We start from the raw sequence: 24,705 nt of genomic DNA, 5'->3' as shown, positions 1-24,705 counted from the left end.
TGGCCACCGATACAAGCATAAAAGCCCGGGCTGTTCAGTGTGAAGTATTGCTTTCACTTATGAACTTACTGAGCGTTTCTTTTTGATTGTTCTGATTCGTGTTTCTGATTTCTGCCTGTTATCTTTGGACTCATGTACCGTGTACCATGCCTGGCCTGTGAGCTTTATGGTTTTGACTTATCACCTGCTCTTTAGATTGTCCCCAACTCTGTTATGGTCACCTTTCTCCTGCTGCTGACATTTCTGGATTTGACCCATGCCTGTTTAATAATGACTCTTTGTACTACTGCTCACCCAAGTAGAGCTTCACTTTTGTTTTTAAACCGCACACGTCTGCTTTCTGACTCCACGTCACAGTAGCCAGGCCGTGGCTCTGCTATCTTAGCTGATTAACTAAAATAATTACAATAGCTGAACTGTACCACTGCGCCATGTCATGGAATACCCTTCTGCTGTTAATGGAATAATCTTTGACTCTGCTGCTCGATTGGACCACCGGGAATATTAATAAAGTATGAACCTGTTTTTTGGTTAAACTGAGGGGCTGACAACTTATGTTCTGAACTAGAACCAGGCTGGTCAGCTGGCTAACAGGCTAAAAGAGCCAACAGCCTAAACAGCTCCATCATTAACATCACAGGCTTGAATTAAAGCAGTTACGGTGTGATTAACCATAAAACGGCAGTATAAAAGACTAAAGACTGTCACTTAAATGGATTAGCAGCTGAATCCCAAATGGCTCTGCATTCCCTAAATAGTGTTCTAGCTATGAAAGTTTAGAAATTCTAGCCTCTACAGACAAACAGTGCATCATTTATGGAGTGTGGATGTGTCCGAGTCCCAAATGACCCTTTCTTAGATGTATTATTCTGTTGGGCTCCAACAGAATAATACATCTAAATCCAGCATTTAAATTACTCCGCTTCACGTTGTGTCTAGCTACGTGTCAGAAATCACCCAGCATTCTGTAGTGCAGCATTGCAGCCCTCAAACTCATCAGCTTGACAGAGTTCATGATTTTGTATCTGTTGCTGTCTGTCAGTGCTCTATGACTACAACACCCAGCATGCTTTACACAAATGCATCATCTGGCTTCCTGTCTGGCCCTAATTATATCGTCCATTATTATATCTTTTAAATGATATCCTTCAAATCCATCTTTCATGGCTAGAGTGGCCCTTTATGACAGGCCTCATTTAGAGCGCACTCTCAGAAATAAGGGTAGTGAACTGGTGCTGGGGCAGTAACCCTCTTATCACTGGGGTGGTTCCCTCAAGGATACATCTCAGTACCTTTAGTCAGGGAACATAATAAAGCAATAAGCCATGAGAGGCTGTGCGTTACTGCGATTTTATCATGGGGAGGTGTTTTCAGGCATAATGTGAAGTGGAGTAATTTAAATACTGGATCCTGCAGCCCAACGGTGAATAATATACAGCTAAGAAAAAAGGTGTCATTTGGGACTCAGACACATCCACACTCCATACATGATGCCCTGTTTGTCTATAGAGGCTAGAATTTCTAAACTTTCATAAATAGAACACTATTTAGGGAAAAAGCAGCTGTTTGGGATTCAGCCTGGGTTTGATGCGACTTCTGACTGAAACATGAACATTTGAAGCGTGTCAGTCATTTAAGTGACATTTTTTAGTCTTTTATACTGCAGTTTTACAATAAATCACACCATAACTGCTTTAATTCAAGCCTGTGATGTTAATGATGGAGCTGTTTAGGCTGTTGGCTCTTTTAGCCTGTTAGCCAGCTGACCAGCCTGGTTCTAGTTCAGAACATAAGTCGCCCCTCAGTTTAAACAGAACCAGGTTCTTACTTCATTAATATACCCGGTGGTCCATGCGAGCAGCATGACAGTCAAAGATTAGTCCAGTATCAGCACAAGGGTTTTTCATGACGTGGAGCAGTGATACAGAGTTCAGTTACTGAAATTATTTTAGTTCATCAGCTAAGACAGCAGAGCAACGGCCCGGCTACATGTTAGAAATCACTTCAGATAGCATAGCAACGGCCTGGCTACATGTTAGAAATCACTTCAGATAGCATAGCAACGGCCTGGCTACATGTTAGAAATCACTTCGGATAGCATAGCAACGGCCCGGCTACATTTTAGAAATCACTTCGGATACCATAGCCACGTCCCGGCTACATGTTGGAAATCACTTGGGATACCATAGCAACGGCCTGGCTACATGTTAGAAATCACTCCGGATACCATAGCCACAGCCCGGCTACATGTTAGGAATCACTTGGGATAGCATAGCAACAGCCCGGCTACATGTTAGAAATCCCTTGGGATAGCATAGCAACAGCCCGGCTACATGTTAGAAATCCCTTGGGACAGCTACATGTTTTACATCAGCCAGGACAGCACAGTAACAACGTAAATTACATAACAACAGCCTAGCCACATATTAGAAATCACCTAAAATAGCATAGCAACAGCCTAGCAACACTAGCAACCACCTGGGATAGATAAGCAATAGCCTAGCAACACCAGCACACACCTTAACAATTACCTAACTACAACCAAGCACCACCCTAACAACCACCTGAAATACCCCATCTTGTAGCAACACCATAGAAACTACATGGAACTAACTTTTGAACTTTGGAGCATCATTAGCGTTTGACTGTCACGCCAACTTGAAGTTGGTTCACAAACTTTCTCTTTCCAGTTACGTTAAACTGGGTTTGTGATCATTTGTATTTATTTTAGTGCTTTGTTGGGGAAAAAACTCTCACAGGCAAAACAAAGAGTTTAAAACAGTTTCACACAGAACTGTGTTTGTCATCAGGTGTGTCCAAACTTTTGCCTGGTGCCGTGTCACTTAATGAGTAAAAGCCGAGGGTTTAAGTGCCTCAGCTCTGCTCCTCTTCCTCTCACACAGGAGTAAACATGCTTCTGGATGACCTGAGCTAATCACACTGGCGGGCGACTGTGTTGAACAGCAGGAGCTCAATAGCAATATTGAGTTTCTATCATCCATTAAATCCTTTATCACAGACAGGCAGCGGCTGATTAACAGCACAGCCGAGCATTAAACACAGCTTAATGAGTCACATCACAAACTAAACTCAGAGCCCAGTCATATCAGCAGAGGAGACTACAGAGAACTGTACTGCGGAACTCAGAGAGACAGAGAGACAGAGAGAGATAAAGTAAGTGAAAAAAGACAAGAAAGGAAAAAGATCAGAGCATAGAAGAGAAAAGAAGAGACTGGAAGAGAACAGAAGAGTAGAAAAGAGAAAGAGAAAACAAGAGAAGGGAAGAACAGAGTAAACAGTAAACAAGATGAGAGAAGAAGAGGCAAGAAAAGAGAAAGAGAGAAGAATAACTAAAAAAAGATGAGATAAGAGCGTAGAAGAGGAGAGGAACACAGGAGAAGAGAAAGAAGGTTGGAACACAAAAGAGAAGAGAAAACGTAAATAATATCAGAGGTGAAAGGAGAAGAAGAGAGCACAGAAGAGAAAAATCTAAGCAATAAAATGAGACACAAAAGAGAAGAGGACAGAAGAAAAGGAGAGAACAGCAAAGAAAATGAAAGAAAAAAGGAAAAAATAAGATGAAAGAGAAGATGATAGCCCAGAAGACAAGAGAAGAGCAGAGCAGAGAAGAGAAGAGCAGAGAAGAGAGGGGAAATAAAGAAAAGTGAAGAGAGGAGAGAAGAGAGCTGAAGAGAACAGAAGAAAAGAGAACTAAAGAGAAGAGAAGAAATAGAAAAGAACTAAAGAGAAGAGCAAAGACAAGAACTGAAGAAAAGAGAACTGAAGAGAAGTGAAGAGAAGAGGAGAAATAAAGAAATGTGAAGAGAAGAAGAGAGAAGAGAGCTGAAGAGAACTGAAGACAAGAGAACTAAAGAGAAGAAACTAAAGAGAAGAAAAGAGAAGAGCAGAAGAGCAGTGAAGAGGAGAAACAAGAGAAGAACTAAAGAGACAAGAAATGAAGAGAACTGAAGAGAGGAAAAGAGAAGAGCAAAGACAAGAACTGAAGAAAAGAGAACTAAAGAGAAGAGAAGAGGAGAAGTAAAGAGAAGTGAAGAGAAGAAAAGAGAAGAGAGGAGAGAAGAGAGCTGAAGAGAACTGAAGAAAAGAGAACTAAAGAGAAGAAAAGAGAAGAGAAGAGCAGAAGAGCAGTGAAGAGAAGAACTGAAGAGACAAGAAATGAAGAGAACTGAAGAGAGGAAAAGAGAAGAGCAAAGAAGAGAAGAAAGGAGACGAGAGAACTGAAGAGAAGAGAACTAAAGGAAAGAGAAGAGAATCGAAGAGAAGAGAAGAGAGAGTGTCTCCTCAGTAGGTTTGGAGTGGATAGAAAAGGATCTAAGGTGACAGTGATTAAGCTGAGAAGGCAGTGGTGTGTGTGCGTTAGAGAGAGAGAGAGAGAGAGCGAGAGAGCGAGAGAGCGAGAGAGAGAGAGAGAGAGAGACACTACAGAGAGAACTCTGGCATATGAGATTAAACAAATCCCCACTCTGCGCCGGGCCGTGTCTGTGTGAGTCAGAGGCAGAGGGCAGGCAGAGAAGCATGGAGCAGTGATGAATGGCTGCAACCAGGGGGAATTACACAAAACAGAAAGCAGAATCACATGAATGAGCGAAAGCCGCCAGCTCGGGGGTTCAAAACACCACTAATGACAAACACTTCAACAGCAGAGCGCACAAGGGCCCTCGAGTGGCTCCTCCAGCTGCGCCCGCCTGCCGGAGTGCAGAGACCCTCGCTGGGCCCTGAACACGAACAGGGCTTCAGAAAGTACAATGAGCTGTGCTCTCCACGGCTGGAGGAACATGTTCTCCTAGCCCCTTTTCATCTGAGCATTATTCTCACTGCAGGTTTCAATCAGAGGACCAGCCTTTGTGCACTTTGGGTGATCCTGTTGTGCCGACTTATTTCCCAGAGAGAAGGACGGAAAACCTACAAGAAGTAGTTATAAATACACAACAGGCACAATGCAGGCAATTTTCCAACGTTTACTGCATGATTAAATGATTAAGCTGTAAACGGAGTCGTTCAGAGTGAGTTGGTGTGATTCTAGAGAAACGTACCGAGTCAGAATGGTCCACAGTGGCGGTGATAGGAACCAGACCTCCACCTCTGGGCAGTCGTGGGCTGGAGGTTAGGGAACCAGCCTTGCAACCGGAAGGTCGCTGGTTCCATCCCCTGAGCCGACAGTACGTGTCTGAGGTGCCCTTGAGCAAGACACCTAATGGGCGCTGCGGATAGGGCTGCCCACTACTCTGGGCAAGTGTGCTCACTGCCCCTAGTGTGTATGTGGTGTCTCGCTGCACGGATGGGTTAGATTGCAGAGATGAAACTTCCCCATTGTGGGAATGTTATTACATGAAGACACTGCCTGATGTCTGACAGTTTTATGGCAGATGGTGGAGGGAGACATGCAGGCTTCTGTGAGACAAATTATTCCCCAAAGAAAACTTTCAGATGTATCACTGCTTCACCATCATCATCGCTCCATATAAAAGCTCTGAAGCGTCCTGTACCCTCACTGGTGGTAAATAAAATGGCTATATTTGTGTTGTAGTCATGGTGACCCCTGGCTCCTGTCACCACCAAACCACTCTGAATCACTCTGTTTACATCTCAAACATTGAAATATGCAGACGTTTTGAAAAATAGATGGAATTTCCATTCATGCTAGCTTTTGGACAGAAAAATGAAAAGAACAAAATTACATGCTCTTGCAACGCAGGGAAGAACCTGCTGCGCTTCTAATGCTACCACCCGCCAACCTCATTACAGCAGGCTGCTGCTGCGTGTGAGCCGCTCTGTCATCGCAGCCCTTAACGATGTGGAATCTTTTATTGCCCCAATGCTAAAAATATGAGATGCAGAAATTCCAGAAATTGGGATTATACATTCGTCACTGTCCAGAGAAAAGTTTGCAGGACAGGACAAACACCCTCTAACCTTTCAATGTAAGTTCATGTAAAGAGATTTTACTGCAAGTGATTTTAGAGCATTTCTATTGGTCCAATCATCATGAAAGCATTGAAGCCACTGAGCTCGAATGATGCAGAAACCTAAAAATCTACATAACATCATGACCACCTCCTTGTTTCTACACTATTCTCCAGTTTATCAGCTCCACTTACTGTATAGCTGCACTCTGTAGTTCTACAGTTACAGACTGTAGTCCATCTGTTTCTCTGATACTCTGTTACCCTGTTCTTCAGTGGTCAGGACCCCCCATAGTACCTGCTCTGTGAGGGTCCATGGGGGTCCTGACCACTGAAGAACAGGGTAACAGAGTATCAGAGAAACAGATGGACTACAGTCTGTAACTGTAGAACTACAAAGTGCAGCTATACAGTAAGTGGAGCTGATAAGATGGACAGTGAGTGTAGAAACGAGGAGGTGGTCATGACGTTACGCCTGATCGGTGTGTATCGCAGCTGCCAAACCAAAACCTCATCGTTTTTGACATCATTTGAAATGTCCACTGTCCTTTATATTGTGTGTACATTTCAGCCAAACATCTGTCCAATGATGACCCTTTTTATAAACAATTACCTTCCAATACTGATATTGTTCCAATATATTCACATAAATAAGCAAACTTCAGAGTCCAAACACGTTCTGGCTCACCTACATTGTGGACAAATTGTTTACAACTTAGGGGTGTACCATATCGAGCGGTATAACTTTCTAAATGATAAAAAAATCCATATTGTGATAACAGCGATATTCTGACTTTGTTGATAAGAAGTTTGGAAGAAAGAAGTTTGCCGCAAAGCAGCTCTGTGGTGGAGTTTCTCCCAAAAAGGGGAGCGACTTCAGTGGAGTGGAGGTGGCTTGGTTATAAAATCTCGGATGTACAACAGATCACAGTAATATGGAAGATATGCAAAAAGCCTGTAACAACAAAAGGGGGAAACTCAACTAATCTGTTTCACCCCCTCAAGCAGAAGCGCTCAGTGGAGTATGAGGAAAATCAAAACTGGCTGATTACACGCAAAGACATTTGCCAATGGGATTGAATACAACCGGATTACAGATCCAGACTGAGGTGTTTATTCTCACTCTGTTCAACAGTCTGATGAAAATCTTCGTTTCCATGTTCACTACAAGTAATCCGATGCAAAATGACACGCATGCGTGGAGCAGCGCTGAGAGTGAACGTTACCATGACAGCGAGCATCACGTGAGGTCCAGTCGGCGTGAGATGAGCTTCCAGTTGGCGCGCTTGTGTTTTTAATGGCTTTAAAATGAAGAGGAAGACGTCGTGCTCTGAGACACATAAGCTGGACGTCCGTCCCCCCGCCGTCTTTTAAAGCTCAGAGCATGAACTCCGTCTCCTCTGCAGACCAGCTTCTCCTCCGCCTTGATGAACGTCATTAACCTCTCGCTGTGACGCGCCGCCCATGCGCAGAACGTTCTTACACGCTCCGACCGGAGTGTAATCGGATTCAGGCGTTTACACGGCTGTTATTCTTCTATTTAACAGATTATTTAGAGGATTACTCACCTCGATCAATCGGATGGAAATTGTATTCTGAATGGTCTCAATCGGACTAGACTATTCCGATTGAGGTGTTTACCTGGACATGTTCCATTCCGTACTCTATTAAACACGGCTAAAGCCACGAAGAGCGCTCAATCGGACTAGACTATTCCGATTGAGGTGTTTACATGGACATGTTCCATTCCGTGCTCTATTAAACGCGGCTAATGCCACGAAGAATGCTCAATCGGACTAGACTATTCCGATTGAGGTGTTTACATGGACATGTTCCATTCTGTACTCTATTAAACACGGCTAAAGCCACGAAGAGTGCTCAATCGGACTAGACTATTCCGATTGAGGTGTTTACATGGACATGTTCCATTCCGTACTCTATTAAACACGGCTAAAGCCACAAAGAGTGCTCAATCGGATTAGACTATTCCGATTGAGGTGTTTACATGGACATGTTCCATTCTGTACTCTATTAAACACGGCTAAAGCCACGAAGAGCGCTCAATCGGACTAGACTATTCCGATTGAGGTGTTTACATGGACATGTTCCATTCCGTGCTCTATTAAACGCGGCTAAAGCCACAAAGAGTGCTCAATCGGATTAGACTATTCCGATTGAGGTGTTTACATGGACATGTTCCATTCCGTACTCTATTAAACACGGCTAAAGCCACGAAGAGCGCTCAATCGGACTAGACTATTCCGATTGAGGTGTTTACATGGACATGTTCCATTCCGTGCTCTATTAAACGCGGCTAATGCCACGAAGAATGCTCAATTGGACTAGACTATTCCGATTGAGGTGTTTACATGGACATGTTCCATTCCGTACTCTATTAAACACGGCTAAAGCCACGAAGAGTGCTCAATCGGACTAGACTATTCCGATTGAGGTGTTTACATGGACATGTTCCATTCCGTACTCTATTAAACACGGCTAAAGCCACGAAGAGCGCTCAATCGGACTAGACTATTCCGATTGAGGTGTTTACATGGACATGTTCCATTCCGTGCTCTATTAAACGCGGCTAAAGCCACGAAGAGCGCTCAATCGGATTAGACTATTCCGATTGAGGTGTTTACATGGACATGTTCCATTCCGTACTCTATTAAACACGGCTAAAGCCACGAAGAGCGCTCAATCGGACTAGACTATTCCGATTGAGGTGTTTACATGGACACGTTCCATTCCGTGCTCTATTAAACGAGGCTAATGCCACGAAGAATGCTCAATCGGACTAGACTATTCCGATTGAGGTGTTTACATGGACATGTTCCATTCCGTACTCTATTAAACGCTGCTAATGCCACGAAGAGTGCTCAACAGCCGATAGCCACGTTTAAATGCATCCAAATAATAATTAATAATCCGACTAATATCTCAATCGGAATCAGTTTTTTTTGTGTCTACTGAATATTTGAAACATATTTATACTAAATTACTAAATAAAACGTTGACATTTATTTTGTTGCAGTAGCATGTCTTTGGTCTTTGACATGAATAAAATGTTATTCAGTGTTTTGTCATATCGCCAAAAATATTGTTATCGCAAAACGACCCTGAAATATCGTGATATTATTTTAGAGCCATATCGGCCACCCCTACTACAACTGATTTCTCACCCAACAAAACAGCAGTGAAACAGGACATTATGAGCTGAGCCGCCCTCACAGTGAGACTCAGTGTTCAATAAAGAGACCCCAACTGCAACCAAGAGGTGGTAGAGGAGGATGTGGCGGAACAGAGAGGGTGAAGAACCTGCAGCAAGCGCTCAGCACGTGACCTGGTATGTCTTGTAATCTGCAAGATTAAAGCGCAAGTCATTTGTCAGGCAGGACATATTTCCATACAGCCGGACGCTCCAATCCGTCTACTGCGTCTTAAGTCGTGTTGAGTTCCTGCAGATGCTGAGCTCCTCATTCTGAAGTCAGAATAATAACCTGAGATATCACCAGCGTCTGTGCTAAGTACACGTATTACTCCACTCTATGTGTGTAATCTACTGGGCTTCCAAGAAAGACCACTTACAGCGCACATGTTTTCAGGGAAAGGCTTTAATCCCCCACAAATCCTATTTGGAAATTTGGAGAATTTCATTTTTGTTTTTTTTGGCAGGAACGTTACTGTAAGGCCATGGTTTTGATCAATAATGATGAAGCTCATGTTATTCTATTATATACAAGGTGCCCTAATCTGAGTTAATGTCTTGCCACACTGCTCAAGTGTAATTACATCATTAATTACATAGTTAGTTATATAATGAATTACATTAACATTCATTATTTTATTCACTGTAGTTAATTATGGAACTACCTCTGTACCCATATGGATGAAAAGGGTATATACATATACTTTTTGCTCATATTAAAAATATATAAGTGATTTAAAATATATGTGATATATTGGCACACATACACTCACTAGCCACTTTATTAGGACCCCCTTTTGCCTTCAGAACTGCCTTAATTCTTCATGTCAGACTTTCAACAAGGTGTTGGAAACGTTCCTCAGAGATTCTGGTTGGTTATTTGAGTTCCTGCTGCCTTTCTATCATCTGGAACCAGTCTGCCCATTCTCCTCTGACCTCTCACATCAACAAGGCATTTTCGTCCACACAACTGACCGCTCACTGGATATTTCCTCTTTTTCGACCGTTCTCTGTAAACCCTAGAGATGGTTGTGCATGAAAATCCCAGCAGATCAGCAGTTTCTGAAATACTCAGACCAGCCCGTCTGGCACCAACAACCACGCCACGTTCAAAGCCCCTTAAATCCCCTTTCTTCCCCCGTTCTGATGCTCGGTCTGCACTTCAGCAAGTCGTCTTGACCACCTCTACACGCCTAAATGCACTGAGTTGCGGCCGTGTGATTGGCTTATTAGCTATTTGTGTTAACAAGCAACTGAACTGAATATATATAGTATATTTAGTAAAGACAGTGGTTCTATATAGATCCAAGAGCACTCAAAGAACCTTATTAAAGGGTCGATTAAAGGGTTCATCACCTCAAAAAGGTTTCTTACGAACGAGCTGTAGATGGTTCTATATAGTAATTGCACCAAAAAGGTTTTTCTATTGTTACGATGTCGAGCTTTTAACAATAGAAGAATGTCTTTGGATGCTACCTGGAACCCTTTTCAAAAAGATCCTATACAGAACCATCTACAGCACTTTCTCCACCAATCTGAAGAGCCATTTCACAAGCACCATTTAATCATCCAAAGGGTTTTCTGAGTGCTCACGGTTCTATATAGAACCATTTTCTTTACTAAGGAACCCTTGAAGAACCATCTTGTGTAGTGCTTCATATTACATATTCTGTATGTGAAACACATGGAAATATATTACAAACCTGACATTTTTTGAAAATATATGGAAGGATATTAATTTGAATTATATATTGAAGTGAATTATGTAACTATGAACCTATATGGATGAAACCGTATGTGTTTATATTTGCTCGTATTAAAAATGTATGTGCAATATTTGTAATGATTTAAAACACAGATGCTAAACATATTTAACAGCGTCACTTTTGAAGGTGTAGGTATAACAATATAATAATATTGTAAGTGTTTAATGTAACGTACTGTAAGTCAATCATATCGCTCTTATCGGAAGAAGTGTGTTTTATCCTTCTCCTGTAAAGTTCATATTTCAGAGAAACTTTCAACCGATCAATCTCAGCCGTCCATTCTGCTGACCTCTATTTCCTGCAGGACACTGCTTTACAAAATCACCCCTGATCACCCAAAATCACCCAACACCGATTCCAGCAGGGCCTACCTGAGAGAGAAGGTGTCCAGGTTGGCCGAGCTCTTCATATAGATGTAGAAAGACGCAATGTCTGTCTTCCGCAGAGGTTTGGAGGAGGTCTGAATGACCACAGCCTCTCCAAGCCTGAGCACTGAAACAGGTGTAGCGCCAGGACGCACCTGGAGGAGGCGTACACTCCCGATCCTCTGCATTGGAGTCATAGGGATGTACTCGACCTGTGGTCCTCCTCCTGTTGTCCTCCCCCTCTTCCCACCCTCCAGTTCTCCACTGCAGCTTCCGGACTTGCTAGGCTGAGCCTGATAGTAGAGTTCCAGTGGGTTCCCTGGGGCCAAGCCCTGTTTTTCCCGGCTGGAAGCGCCTGTACCTGTTCCTTCAGCTGGGCTGAACCAGCCAGCAGGGGGCTCCACTTCCGCCATGCAAGTCCCTCTTTCGTTGGAAATCAAACAAGATCCTCGAACCTCCTGCGTCTGCCAGAAGGCGTAAACGGTCACGCAAGGAAGCTCGTCCTTGGTCCCTTTGTCCTTGCTTCCTCTGTCCCAGTCCCTTCCAGCGACGTAAAACAACACGCGGACTTTTGGGGAGGAGGAGTACACCCACCTGGTCAGGACGAAGGAACGGACCTTCCAGTTGAACGTGAAGACTGGCGGAGACGGACGGAACAGCTGCACGGACTGGACCAGGTCCAGAGGGATCTCCTGCTCTGTAGAGATCGGGCCATAGCTGGCATTGACCACCGGGGGCCACTCAGCTCGGAGTATGACGAACGGCTGGGTGTGGCTCTGCATACTGGAGTTGCGCATGATATCCTGGCCTGCCTCTTTCAACAGGAAGTAGTCAGCATTCCGCACCTGGTAGTTGACCGGGAGGAACATGGGGTACGGACTGGGAGATCCAACAGCATCAGACACCTCCTGACTGTCCAGTTCTGCAAGAAAAGGAAACTGTGTTAATATCGTTACATGAAAATTACGGCATGATCGAGTTAAAAAGCCCATGATACGTACGTTTACGTGTGTATGTACTAAATATCAGCATGATTAAACATCTACAGCACATTTTAGATGAAGTTGTGAATAAAAGTACTTTTTGACTATATATGAGGAGGTTAAAGTAGAAACCACCCCAGGTAAAATGTTACTCCAGTAAAAGTAGAAGTTCCTCCCTTTAGACCTCCACTTGAGTAAAAGTACTAAAGTATTTCCCTTCAAATGTACTTAAGTATAAAGTAAAAGTACTAAAAGAGTAATTCTGGCTCTGATGTCCTGTTATCATTTTTATAACCAGACTGGCTTCATGAACTGGTGGAGCTAGAATGTTCCATGGGGATCCAGCAGGAGGGGGAGTCCTGTGATTTTCGGCTTCATGAAACTGAATGACTCTTCTAAAATACTAGCTAGGCGAGACTGTTTTCTGCGTTGCTATGGTGACCAGCAGTCTGTGCACAAACCTTCAGAGTTAATCAGCAGTTCTACATTAACTCCAGTGTTTAAGAGCACTTATTGTTAAACCAGCAGACCAGCAGAGCTTCATTTTACTGTAAAGGAGGATTATTTTATTATTACCTACTAATCGGATCCTGCTGTGGAGCCGTAACTCCACTAAAAGAGAAGCATGCTGCCGACCCCTGGATCAGTGTTGAATGTATACCGTTGCCTTAAACTTCATGCTTCTAGGTGGCTGTTACTGTTTTCTGGTCTGTTTTCTGCTGTTTACTGTTACTGGTGCTGGTCTAGCGCTGGTTTATCTGGTTTTTTTATTTTTTGACATCAATCGAAAATGCACGTTGACCTTTACACTGTGTGTAAATTTCATAATGAATGGACCAAAAGAAATGACCCAAAATGACTCCGAAAAACTTCTGGTTCCATTGACTTACATTAAAAGTAAAGTAAGTTTTTTCCTTCTCCTGTAAAGTTACCCTTTTGGAGATATGGTGGTGATCAGCCATGCTGGTCTATGCTGGTTCTCCTTGTAGGGTCGAAGCTCTAGTGGGAAACTAAAGAAGCAAACTTCAGACCCCAAACAATGACAATGGACTGGACATCAGCTATCGGTGGACGATGGTACAATAGGTCAGGACCTGCTGCGAATCGACTGTTAGGATATTAGGTCTTCTCTGAAAAGCAACACACTTCATAAATTACTCTCAGGCTAACTCACCCGCTCCAACCCCCTCACCGCATAAACAGAATACAAACTCAATCCAATAATTCTGCACCATATCTTGAAAACCCTCACATGACTGGTGTACTCAGATATGTTCAGACGATACATTGGCTCTCAGTTCCTGGAAGTAATTTTTGAAAAAAGCAGATTGAACGTTGTGTCTGTGCAGTCATTACTCTGAAAGCCCAGTCCTGACCTTTCTCCCTAATCTTGACCAGATAGCCCATCCCCAGGGCACGAGACAGCCTTTTCCATTCAGACTAGTGCTCGCAAAAGCAAAAGTATGAGTTCTATCTAATATATTGGAGTTTATTATATGAGCCATTGCTTTGGTTATTGACGCTAGGACTCTGACATAATGTCCCATCTGCGTTAGTGCAGTCAACTGCATCGTCTGCTGTCCACTGGTGCTTAGCAACGAGGATCTTTCAGGTCAAATGCTACATTTTTTTTAACCTTAAATCCCAATAAGACAATGAAATCCCTCAGAAATTCCAGAAGCCTTACTAATCTCCTCAATATGAATGAGAGGAATAAAGATACATTGGCCTTCAGTTCTTGGAAGTCATTTCTGTGCATACACTACGGCTGCTTGACCTCAACAGAGCACTAATGCACTAGTGCAGTATATAAAGAACCAGTATTATATTGGAATTTAAAAAGAAACGTAAATGACCGGTAAAGTAACCTGCAATACTTTATTCAAAACAATAGATGTTTGTTGTATTACATTAATATCATGACTCATTAAAACACCCACATAAACATGTCAGAGACGTATTAGACTCCTCATATCAACATTTAGGAGACTTTCTGTCTGTCTATCAATCGATCTATCAATCTATCAATCTGGCTATGCATCTGTCTGTCTGTCTAACTATCCATCTATCCATCTGTCTGTCTATCTATCCATCTAGCCATCTGTCTGTCTGTCTGTCTATCTATCCATCTATCCATCTGTCTGTCTGTCTGTCTATCTATCCATCTATCCATCTGTCTGTCTGTCTGTCTATCCATCTATCTATCTGTCTGTCTTCCTGCCCATCTATCAATCTGGCTATGCATCTGTCTGTCTAACTATCCATCTATCCATCTGTCTGTCTATCTGTCCATCTTTCTGCCCATCTATCAATCTGGCTATGCGTCTGTCTGTCTGTCTATCTATCTATCTATCTATCTATCTATCTATCTATCTATCTATCTATCTGCCCATCTATCAATCTGGCTATGTGTCTGTCTGTCTATCTATCCATCTATCCATCTATCTATCTATCTATCTATCTATCTATCTATCTATCTATCTATCTATCTATCTACCTGTCTGTCTGTCTGTCTGTCTGTCTGTCTGTCTGCCCATCTATCAATCTGGCTATGCATCTGTCTATCTCTCTATCCATTTATTCATCTGTCAGTCTGTCTATCTATCCATCTATCTATCTATCTGTCTGTCTCTCTCTCTCTCTCTCTCTCTCTCTCTCTCTCTCTCTCTCTCTCTTTCTTTCTCTCTCTCTGCCCCCCTCTCTCTCTATGTCTCTCCCCCCCTCTCTCTCTCTCTCTGCCCCCCCCCCCTCTCTCTCTCCCTCCCTCCCTATGGAGAAGCAGCAGCTTTACTGTCGGGCCCATAGTGGCCAAAAGTCACACATTCTTTCAGAGACACATTCAGCTCCTTAATTATCGGCCCCTTGGTGAGGAAGAGAGAAAACGTCCTGAAAAACATGTCTGAGGTTGATTAGCTCTCACACTCAACTACTAAGAAATATTTTGAATATATCTTAAAACAGGTGTGTTAAAAAGCTGCAAGCAGACTGATTTGCTGAGTTAAGGACAAGACATCCTGTGTTAAAACAGAAAATGTGCTCACACGGGTGAAGCAGGTAGGTGTGGTGCCAGGTATCACTCTTTAGAGCGGCATGTGAAAAAATGTGTTTAAAGGTGTGATTTTGTGTCACATGATCACCCCATATTCACATGTACTTACTTGTAAACATGTAGTTTTTGCACCCTTCACATGTGGCTGATCTGTAAACGTATCTTCTAGAACACTAAAGGATTTACACCAGATCCACATACACTATATTTCCAAAAGCGTTCGCTCGTCTGGCTTCACACACAAAATCTCTTGGTGCTGAAGCTTTAAGAGTTCTTTTCACTGGAACTAAGGGGCCGAGCCCAACTCCTGAAAAACAACCCCACACCATGATCCCCCCTCCACCAAACTTTACACTGGGCACAATGCAGTCAGTCAAGTACCGTCTCCTGGAAACCGCCAAAACCAGACTTGTCCATCGGATTTCCAGACAGAGAAGCGTGATTGGTCACTCCAGAGAACACTCCAGAGATTAAATTACATATTTTAGTGGATATTCCATGATTGACAACTAAAAAGTGTAGTACTGAAATACTATACTTATAAGCATACTAATAGTACATGGGTATTACTATACTTACAACATAAAGTATACTTGGGAAATTTACTTGAGCTTTCAGCATACTTTTGTTTCTTACTTTATACACCAGTGTTTAAACACAATGAGCTGAAAATTACAGACGTGTTTTTTGGGTTCTTCTTTAAAGGCTCTTAGGGTTCCTCACTGATAGAACTCAGCAGCTGCCTACTGACTTCTGAGTGTGCTTCGAGTCAACAGGTCTTCTGTTCTTCTACAAGTCAAATTTGTTTCCATACTAATCGATTATCTGCTTCTCACACAGCACACAGAGGTCAATTAAAAAACACTGGACGGCTCTTAATTTCTCAGCCCACTAAACCCGGTCCATCAGCTTAGTACAGTAAATCTACAAGCTAGAGCCGCGTCCTTCAGTCTGAATCTTCTCTTAATTCTTCAGCACGGATTATCCTGTTTTACTTTCATTTTCACATCCAGACGCGTGCAGATAAGCATCGGCGCAAAAGATCATAACTCTGAGCTGTAAACGTCTTCCTCGGTGATCTATAACCTTCGCCTGACGTTTAATCTCAGCAAGCCGAATTAATACATTAAGGCCTCCAATCACCGAGATTTATTCTGTCAAGGTCCATATTTTTTCAGATCGGTAATTATAAATATGCATTTTAGACCTATAAAAACATCAGTCTGAGAGAGAGAGAGAGAGAGAGAGAGAGAGAAAGATAGAGCGAGAGATAGAGAGAGTGAGAGAAAGATAGAGAGATAGAGAGAGAGAGAGAGATAGATAGATAGATAGATAGATAGATAGATAGATAGAGAGAGAGAGAGAGAGAGATAGAGAGAGAAAGAAAGATAGAGAGATAGAGGGAGAGAGAGGGAAATAGAGAGAGAAAGAAAGATAGAGAGATAGAGAGAGAGAGAGAGATAGAGAGATAGATAGAGAGATAGAGAGAGAGAGATAGATAGATAGATAGATAGAGAGAGAGAGAGAGAGAGAGAGAGAGAGAGAGAAAGAAAGATAGAGATAGATAGAGCGAGAGATAGAGAGAGTGAGAGAAAGATAGAGAGATAGAGAGAGAGAGAGATAGATAGATAGATAGATAGAGAGAGAGAGAGAGAGATAGAGAGAGAAAGAAAGATAGAGAGATAGAGGGAGAGAGAGGGAAATAGAGAGAGAAAGAAAGATAGAGAGATAGAGAGAGAGAGAGAGATAGAGAGATAGATAGAGAGATAGAGAGAGAGAGATAGATAGATAGATAGATAGATAGAGAGAGAGAGAGAGAGAGAGAGAGAAAGAAAGATAGAGATAGATAGAGCGAGAGATAGAGAGAGTGAGAGAAAGATAGAGAGATAGAGAGATAGAGAGAGAGAGAGATAGATAGATAGATAGATAGATAGACAGAGAGAGAGAGAGAGAGAGAGAGAAAGAAAGATAGAGATAGATAGAGAGAGAGAGAGAGAGATAGAGAGAGAAAGAAAGATAGAGAGATAGAGGGAGAGAGAGGGAAATAGAGAGAGAAAGAAAGATAGAGAGATAGAGAGAGAGAGAGAGAGAGATAGAGAGATAGATAGAGAGATAGAGAGAGAGAGATAGATAGATAGATAGATAGATAGAGAGAGAGAGAGAGAGAGAGAGAGAGAGAGAGAGAGAGAAAGATAGAGATAGATAGAGAGAGAGATAGAGAGAGATAGAGAGAGAAAGAAAGATAGAGAGATAGAGAGAGAAAGATAGAGAGAGATAGATAGAGAGAGAGAGATAGAGAGAAAGAAATATAGAGAGAGAGATAGAGAGAGAAAGAAAGACAGAGAGAGAGAACAGAATCTCAGTTTTACAGAAGCTTAAAACGTCATTTATAAACACTCAGAAGGAGCAGCAGTAATTCTGAGAGAATCAGGTGCGCCTGCTCTGCTGAGCTCTGCGTCTGAGCAGTGTGTGTGTGTGAGTGTGTGTGTGTGAGTGTGTGTGTGTGTGTGTGTGTGTGTGTGTAAGTGCGCTCTCAGTCTCTGCTCTTCTGTTCATATCAGAGTGTTTTCACCAGGGAGCAGAACACACTGCAGGGGGACAGAAAAAACGGTCAAAAGACAGTTCTGACGACACACAGGCTTCTCACATCACCACACACACACACACACACACACACACACACACACACACACACATCTCTCTCCCGATCACACGAGACATCTGGTGTCTGTAGTTTGCTTCTTCAGCCAACATCAGCAGCAGCTAGTTTGAAGCCAGCGATGCTGTCTGACATCATTCGGTCACGCACTTTGTTCAACGCCAGTCGCTGTAAACGAGCTTCTGTTGCTTGTTGGCTACTTTAGCCTCGTAGCTCCAGTACAAAACTAAAGAAGCGAACTTCACACGCCAAACACGTCTCAGCTGATGGGCCACGTTCGGGGTACAGAGGCCAGTGGCACCTTGTTGACCAGCTGTCTTTAGAGCTCTGAGGTGAAGGTAAAACTGCCCCTGCCCTCTGTGCTGGGCTCCTTTAGAAACTGCAGGATTCCTCATTAGCCAATGCCTGTCCACTACAGTGGCTACCAGCCACTAAGCACAGCCAGGGGACTTCTGTTTACCATTCAAATTTGAGCCGAAACTGATGAAACATCCGTTGCAGGTGTGTAAACTCCAGCAGATTTGTTTCCTTTTCATCATTCAATAGAAGTCAGGATGCGGCAACATTTCTACAAATTTCTACATTGATCACAGTGATTAAGCGTGGATGGATCAGCAGGCAGTGGATGGATCAGCCAGCAGTGGATGGATCAGCTGGCAGTGGATGGATCAGCCGGCAGTGAATGGATAAATTTATTAAAATGCAAATATAATTCTTTCCATAAGCCATCAGATTCCTCAACTGACTGAACTGATTGGCTCAGAAATTCCAGATGAAGTCTGTGACACTGTATTTAAGTACACTTATGGCATTTCACACTCGGATACTTCATCTAATTCATATCTGACTACCTGCATTTCTGCACATTGTTTACTTCTTAACAATATCAGCTGCTGGAATACTGTATCAACCAAATACTGTATTCCACTGCAGTTGTTCTGGCTGCTACCTCAGTGACTGCTATGTTTATATATATGGGCTGGGGGCAGTCATGGGCTGGATGGTAGGGAACCGGCCCTGTAACCGGAAGGTCGCCGGTTTGATCCCCAGAGCCAACAGCATGTGACTGAGGTGTCCTTGAGCAAGACACCTAACCCCCAACTGCTCCCTGTGTTCTGCGGATAGGGCTGCCCACCGCTCTGGGCAAGTGTGCTCACTGCCCCCTAGTGTGTATGTGGTGTTTCACTTCACGGACGGGTTAAATGCGGAGCTGAAATTTCCCTGTTGTGGGACTAATAAGGGTCAATTAATCTTAATTTTGTGTTCCTGTGTTGGTCCTGGATGAATGTTGTTTCATTTCACCGTGTGGGAAATTACTGGAAACAGCAATTAATGCCTTAAAATCCCAGTCAGATTATAGATTAAGGCTTATTATCCAGTAACTACAGGGGCTTCAGTGCAAACTGGCTGAGCTATTCTTACAGAGGTGTGTAATAAAACTGGTCATATAAGGGGTTAATAACATTGGTTATAGTGGTTTTATTAGACAGTGGTTTTATTAGATCTACATTACTAAAATACTCTTTTTATTAACTGGTCAATAATGTTTTTTAAAAGAACTGAAACAGACATTAAGATCATGTGATCCACAGCACGACATATAGCAAATATGCTATATTATATATAATATACATAATATTATTTGATGTAGAAATGCATTATGGTGACTTTAACGGTGTTTCTCTAATGTAGGATTCCAATGTTGGCTGCTTCTTTAAACAAAATAAACAAGGCTAATGTTAAGCTTCTGACTAAAGTAGGCAAAGTAGCTTATCAGTGCAATGACCAGCTGATTACTGAGAGCAGTATAATCTGACTTTTAGACAGAGGTGGACGAAGTACACAAACCATGTCCTTGAGTAAAAGTACTAAAGTATTTACCTTCAAATGTACTTAAGTATAAAGTAAAAGTACTAAAAGAGTAATTCTGGCTCTGATCTGGTCCTGTTATCATTTTTATAACCAGACTGGCTTCATGAACTCATTTCAGGTGAAAGTCCTCCAGCGTCTCTCTTGGTAAACCAGTCTTTTAATAGAACGTCATTAATTAGTGACGCTGACGTCTATTAAAATGATCAGAAGCACAAAACACTGAAGGTAAACAGTTTCCATCAGGGAGAACCGAGTGGCTCTGAAATCACTTTTTACACACAAGCAAAGTTTCAGTTTCAGATTTATTTACAACTTAGTTCCAAGTTTAAGTTGAATAAAAACTGGCTTTAAACTCAGGATCACAGATGAGCTCCTTTACTATGTTGATCTGTAGGCGTCTGTTCATAAACATAAACCAGCCCAAACTCATTTACTATAAAATGAAATGGTGTTTGTAGAAATTCAGAAAAAAGCCGCGTCAGTCTCGACTGCATATGTGGACATATTTCTATATTGAGCTCTATTCACACAAAGTTAGGTTAGTTCATCATTTATGTTGAACAGACTCTCCCAAAGTTTTACGCTGCTGCGCTGACGTTGAACCGCGTGCTGCACTGGGTCGGTATGACCAACAGGTCAAAACCAGCTCTAAACAAAGTGACCGCTGGGCCCTGATTGGTGCTCTGGCTTTGCGCTTCTTTCGTTTTGACATGTTACGTTTTTATACACACAGAAACCAAAAGGAACGACAGATTTCTCAGAATGTAGGAGGAAAAAGTCGGATATTAGACTCTGAAATGTAGTGGAGTGAAAGGAGAAAGTCGCCCAGAACGGAGAAACTTCAGTACAGATACACCAAAAATACTAAAGTACAGAAACCAATTACATTTACTTTATAACTTATAATTTCTCAGTAAAGTATAAAGATTCATTGATGATAGTTTCACTTTATGTCCCTTTACTGTTTATGTTAGATATAAGTGCAGGCTCACTTATGCATTCATGTATTTAAGCATTAAAGTCGTAGAGAAATGTCAAATGTACATATTTAATTCCCTTCTTAGTTTACACACCTTCATCTGTCCATCTGAATCCAATCTGACTGCACACCAGTCAATTTCTCAACTATATAAGGATCCAAATGCTGCTGCGCTGAGACTAACTGCACATAAAGTGTTCTAATCTTTACTGGCACTCTCTGGAGGTCAAGAGACCAATTCCTCACATCATAAAAAGGTGATTTATCTTCTCTCAGTGTAAACAGTGAAGGCACACGGATGAATAATGGAGTGAACTTCTCCGTAAACCTGCACAGGTGTTCCAGACGCTGCTCGGTTGATCAGGAATAAAATCTACACTACACTCCTCTATACATACGTAAGCCTGCATAAGCTTCTACCGACGGCCCCCTGAGTACTCATGCATACACACGTCACGCCCTAAGACAGATTGCAGGACATATGGCTGAAAGCAAGAACGTTTCCAAGTGATCAAATTCACAGGCAAATGCAAATGGATGTAAACCTCTGACCTCGAAATTCCACTGAGATTTCATAATAAACTGACCGTCCTGCAGCAAAAGGCGGTTCTCACTGTAAATCTCTGACCTCACGAAGATTCAGCCTGATTAAGACTCAACCTATGAGGAAAAATGATATCAATGAAATATAATCTCTGGAAAGTTTAAGGGCATTTTAAGGGTAATTACTTGAGTATAAGTTTGACATATACTAAAGAGTACACTCAAAAAAACGGGTTCTTCAAGGGTTCCTTAGAAAAAAAATGGTTCTATATAGAACCACGAACACTCCGAGGACCCTTTTCAAAGTTTCAAGGACCTTTGCATCGAAAAAGGGTTCTTCAGATTGATAGAGAATGTGTTGCTTATGGTTCTGTATAGATCCTTGTAGAAAATGCTTGTACATAGCACCCGAAAGGGTTCCAAGCTTGTTACAACAGAAGAACTCTTTTTGTCCTGTATAGAACCATTTTCAAAAAGGTTCTACATAGGACCACAAACAACACATTCTCCAACAATCTGAAGAACCTTTTTGCGGTGCAAAGATGCCTTTAATTACGCTAAACCGTTTGTAGAGTTTTTATGGTTCTAGATCCATTTTCTTTAATAAAGAAATATTTTTAGGAGTGTACTCAAAATGTCAAAATGCTTTTTTAGCAGACATACATTTCTACCTATATTTGAAAATACTGCAAGATAAATTATATACGTAAATATGTCTGTGACTATTTGACAACGTTTCACACTTTTCCTTCACATATATTTATTCTTATATTACCACATTATTTACTATATTACCATACGGGAATGCATTGTGAGTAAAGTAAGGCACAGTTGTAACATGGGTAGTAAATCAATGCAAGATGTTTATATATCACTGCTGTCGGAAACAAAACCCTGTATCTCTAAAATGGAAACTTTACAGGAAAAAGAAAAAACATATTTTACTTTTAATGTAAGTCAATGGAACCAAACTTCTTTCCAAGCCAACTGGAGCGGACAGGTAACACTTTATTTGAAGGCTACCTACATAAGGGCTTTATGACGCATTCATAAGCACTGAATAATGTGTTTATGAAGCACTACTTGAACATTTATTAAGTGCTTATGTTGGTTCTCGCAACCTGACATAAGATGTTTTATGAAATAAATGACATTGTACTGACATAATAAGAATAAACCTTGAACATATTTACAGCACTAAACATTTAAACCCTGTACATAATTGCATCAATCATCTTATCCATGCCATGGAGCGAAGAGGGGGTGGTTTCCAGGCATATTTCACCTGATATCGGTACAATGTCGTCTTAAGAATGCTGACATAAATAGTTATGTATAACTTTATTAAAAATATTAAAATGTTTTAAATATGTTTAGTGCTTAAAATGTTTAAATATGTTCAAGGTTTATTCTTATTATGTCAGTACAATGTCATTTATTTCATAAAACATCTTATGTCAGGTTGCGAGAACCGACATAAGCACTTAATAAATGTTCAAGTAGTGCTTCATAAACACATTATTCAGTGCTTATGAATGCGTCATGAAGCCCTTATGTAGGTAGCCTTCAAATAAAGTGTTACCAGACAATGTAAAGATCAACAGACGATTTAAAATTGTGTCAAAACTGAAAAACAATAGATACAATAGATAGATAGATAGATAGATAGATAGATAGATAGATAGATAGATATACACTAGTGCTTTTATGGCAATTTCAACGCTTTATAACAGTGATCTTCACTTTCCACTGATTTTAGGCCAGCTCTTGGAATTAAATAATAAGAAAAATGTATGTTGCTGAATGGAGCCGAGTGTTATTGGAGTAGCCTGTTAGCCTATTAGTGTCTGTTTAGTTGTTCAGCTTAGATCCTATTAAATAAAACGGTTTACTTCATATACACACAACTTGTAATATGAAACATTTACTTATACTCCACATACAGCACTTTCCAGCTATAAACTAAAAGATCCTGCTGGTGTGGGTTTCCTCCTTATTAGTGATGCTGACCAAGGCAACCTGAGTGCTCACAGCACCCCTTGTGGAGAATACTCAGCCTTCCAAACGCAGGTTATCATGACCAGTGGATAAACAATTTACCAGTCACATTACGATTTTAGTCAAGTATGACAGGCCTGTATTGGACATTGTTATAACTGATTATAATTGATTCTAACGTTCTTGAACCTCCACCTTCAGTTGAACATAGCAGTGAATTTCTGCACTCTTTCTGTGCCGCAATCAAAAACGACTATTTATCAGCCAGAACATTTGACCAGCTGTCTCAAAGCTCTAAAAGAAGCTGAAATGTATAAGCAGTGATGACGCTGGATATCTGGAAATGGATGGAAATGGTTCCAGCTGTGCCCACATGCCGCACGCACACTGATCCCATGCTCGAGTAAATTATTATCCAAATGGATGAAACTGACCTCAGTGCTTCCCATGTGGAGTAATTTGAGGAATGCAATGCATTTTTGTGCTGCTACATTTTAAAAGTGAAATAAGCAACATGAAAATATCAATTAAACAAATGTCCAAAATCCGTCAGTACCCTGTTTTTATAGCGACTGCATAGTTAAGCTGCTAGGATTAAAGATCAAAAGATGAACGTGAGACAAATGTACACAATGACGTCGTTCGTTAATGCACATCCTGCTCATGCCTGTTTTGGCATTTTGGATTTCCAGCATTTATAGGTATTCAGACACATGAACTGGATGCCGGGGTTGAATTATTTAGATGTTTTTCAGAGCACAAATAACGCAGCTGTGAAGTTTAAGGCTCTGCTTTTGATTTCGGCTTCTGTTTGTGAGATCAGTGGCATAAACCAGCAGTCCCCAATCCTGGTCCTGACCAAGCTCATAATGAGCTTCAAAACTAGATCATGAGTCCAATCTGACACAAACACAAAAATCTGCAGACGTCAGAGTCCCCAGCACTGAGATTAGCAACCTGCAGCATAAACAAACATGAAAAATCAAAGGGCGGATGACGTGTTCGACTTCAAAACTGAAGAAATGATGACATTAATTGCAATATTTTGTCATAAATGGAGTCTGTAGTCTCAAAGGCTGTGTCTTCTGTGCCATTTGATTAAAGGGAAATGTACAGTATAGAGAAAGCAGGACACCACCTGACGCGCTTCAGGCTTCGGTACATCATTTTAAAGATTTTTTTTTGTGCAATATTCCAATGCATGTCTGCTACAAATGAAAACATAACCTTCGCTTCCAGCACCTACTGTTTCTGAACAAATCAGCCAAAAGTGAAGTGAATTGAGTACAAACGTTACAATTAACCTCATATGTGGGGTTAATTGTGACAGATGGCCCTTAAAAAATTGGCCCTTATTCA

The 24,705-nt window shown here is 41.6% G+C and overlaps 1 protein-coding gene across 1 annotated transcript in view; it reads right to left on the bottom strand.

Annotated features, from left to right (window-relative positions):
- The window catches only part of LOC108442518 (transmembrane protein 132C), a 94,486-nt gene that overhangs the window by 63,703 nt on the left and 6,078 nt on the right, over positions 1-24,705 (bottom strand). The window contains exon 2 of the mRNA XM_017722595.2: positions 11,270-12,185. Within this exon, the coding sequence (XP_017578084.2) occupies positions 11,270-12,185 (916 nt within the window). The remainder of the gene's footprint in view (positions 1-11,269; positions 12,186-24,705) is intronic.

The sequence above is a fragment of the Pygocentrus nattereri genome, chromosome 29 (genome assembly GCF_015220715.1).
Source record: "Pygocentrus nattereri isolate fPygNat1 chromosome 29, fPygNat1.pri, whole genome shotgun sequence".
In the NCBI taxonomy this organism is placed as follows: Eukaryota; Metazoa; Chordata; class Actinopteri; order Characiformes; family Serrasalmidae; genus Pygocentrus; species Pygocentrus nattereri.
This window is presented reverse-complemented; position numbering and strand designations above follow the sequence as displayed.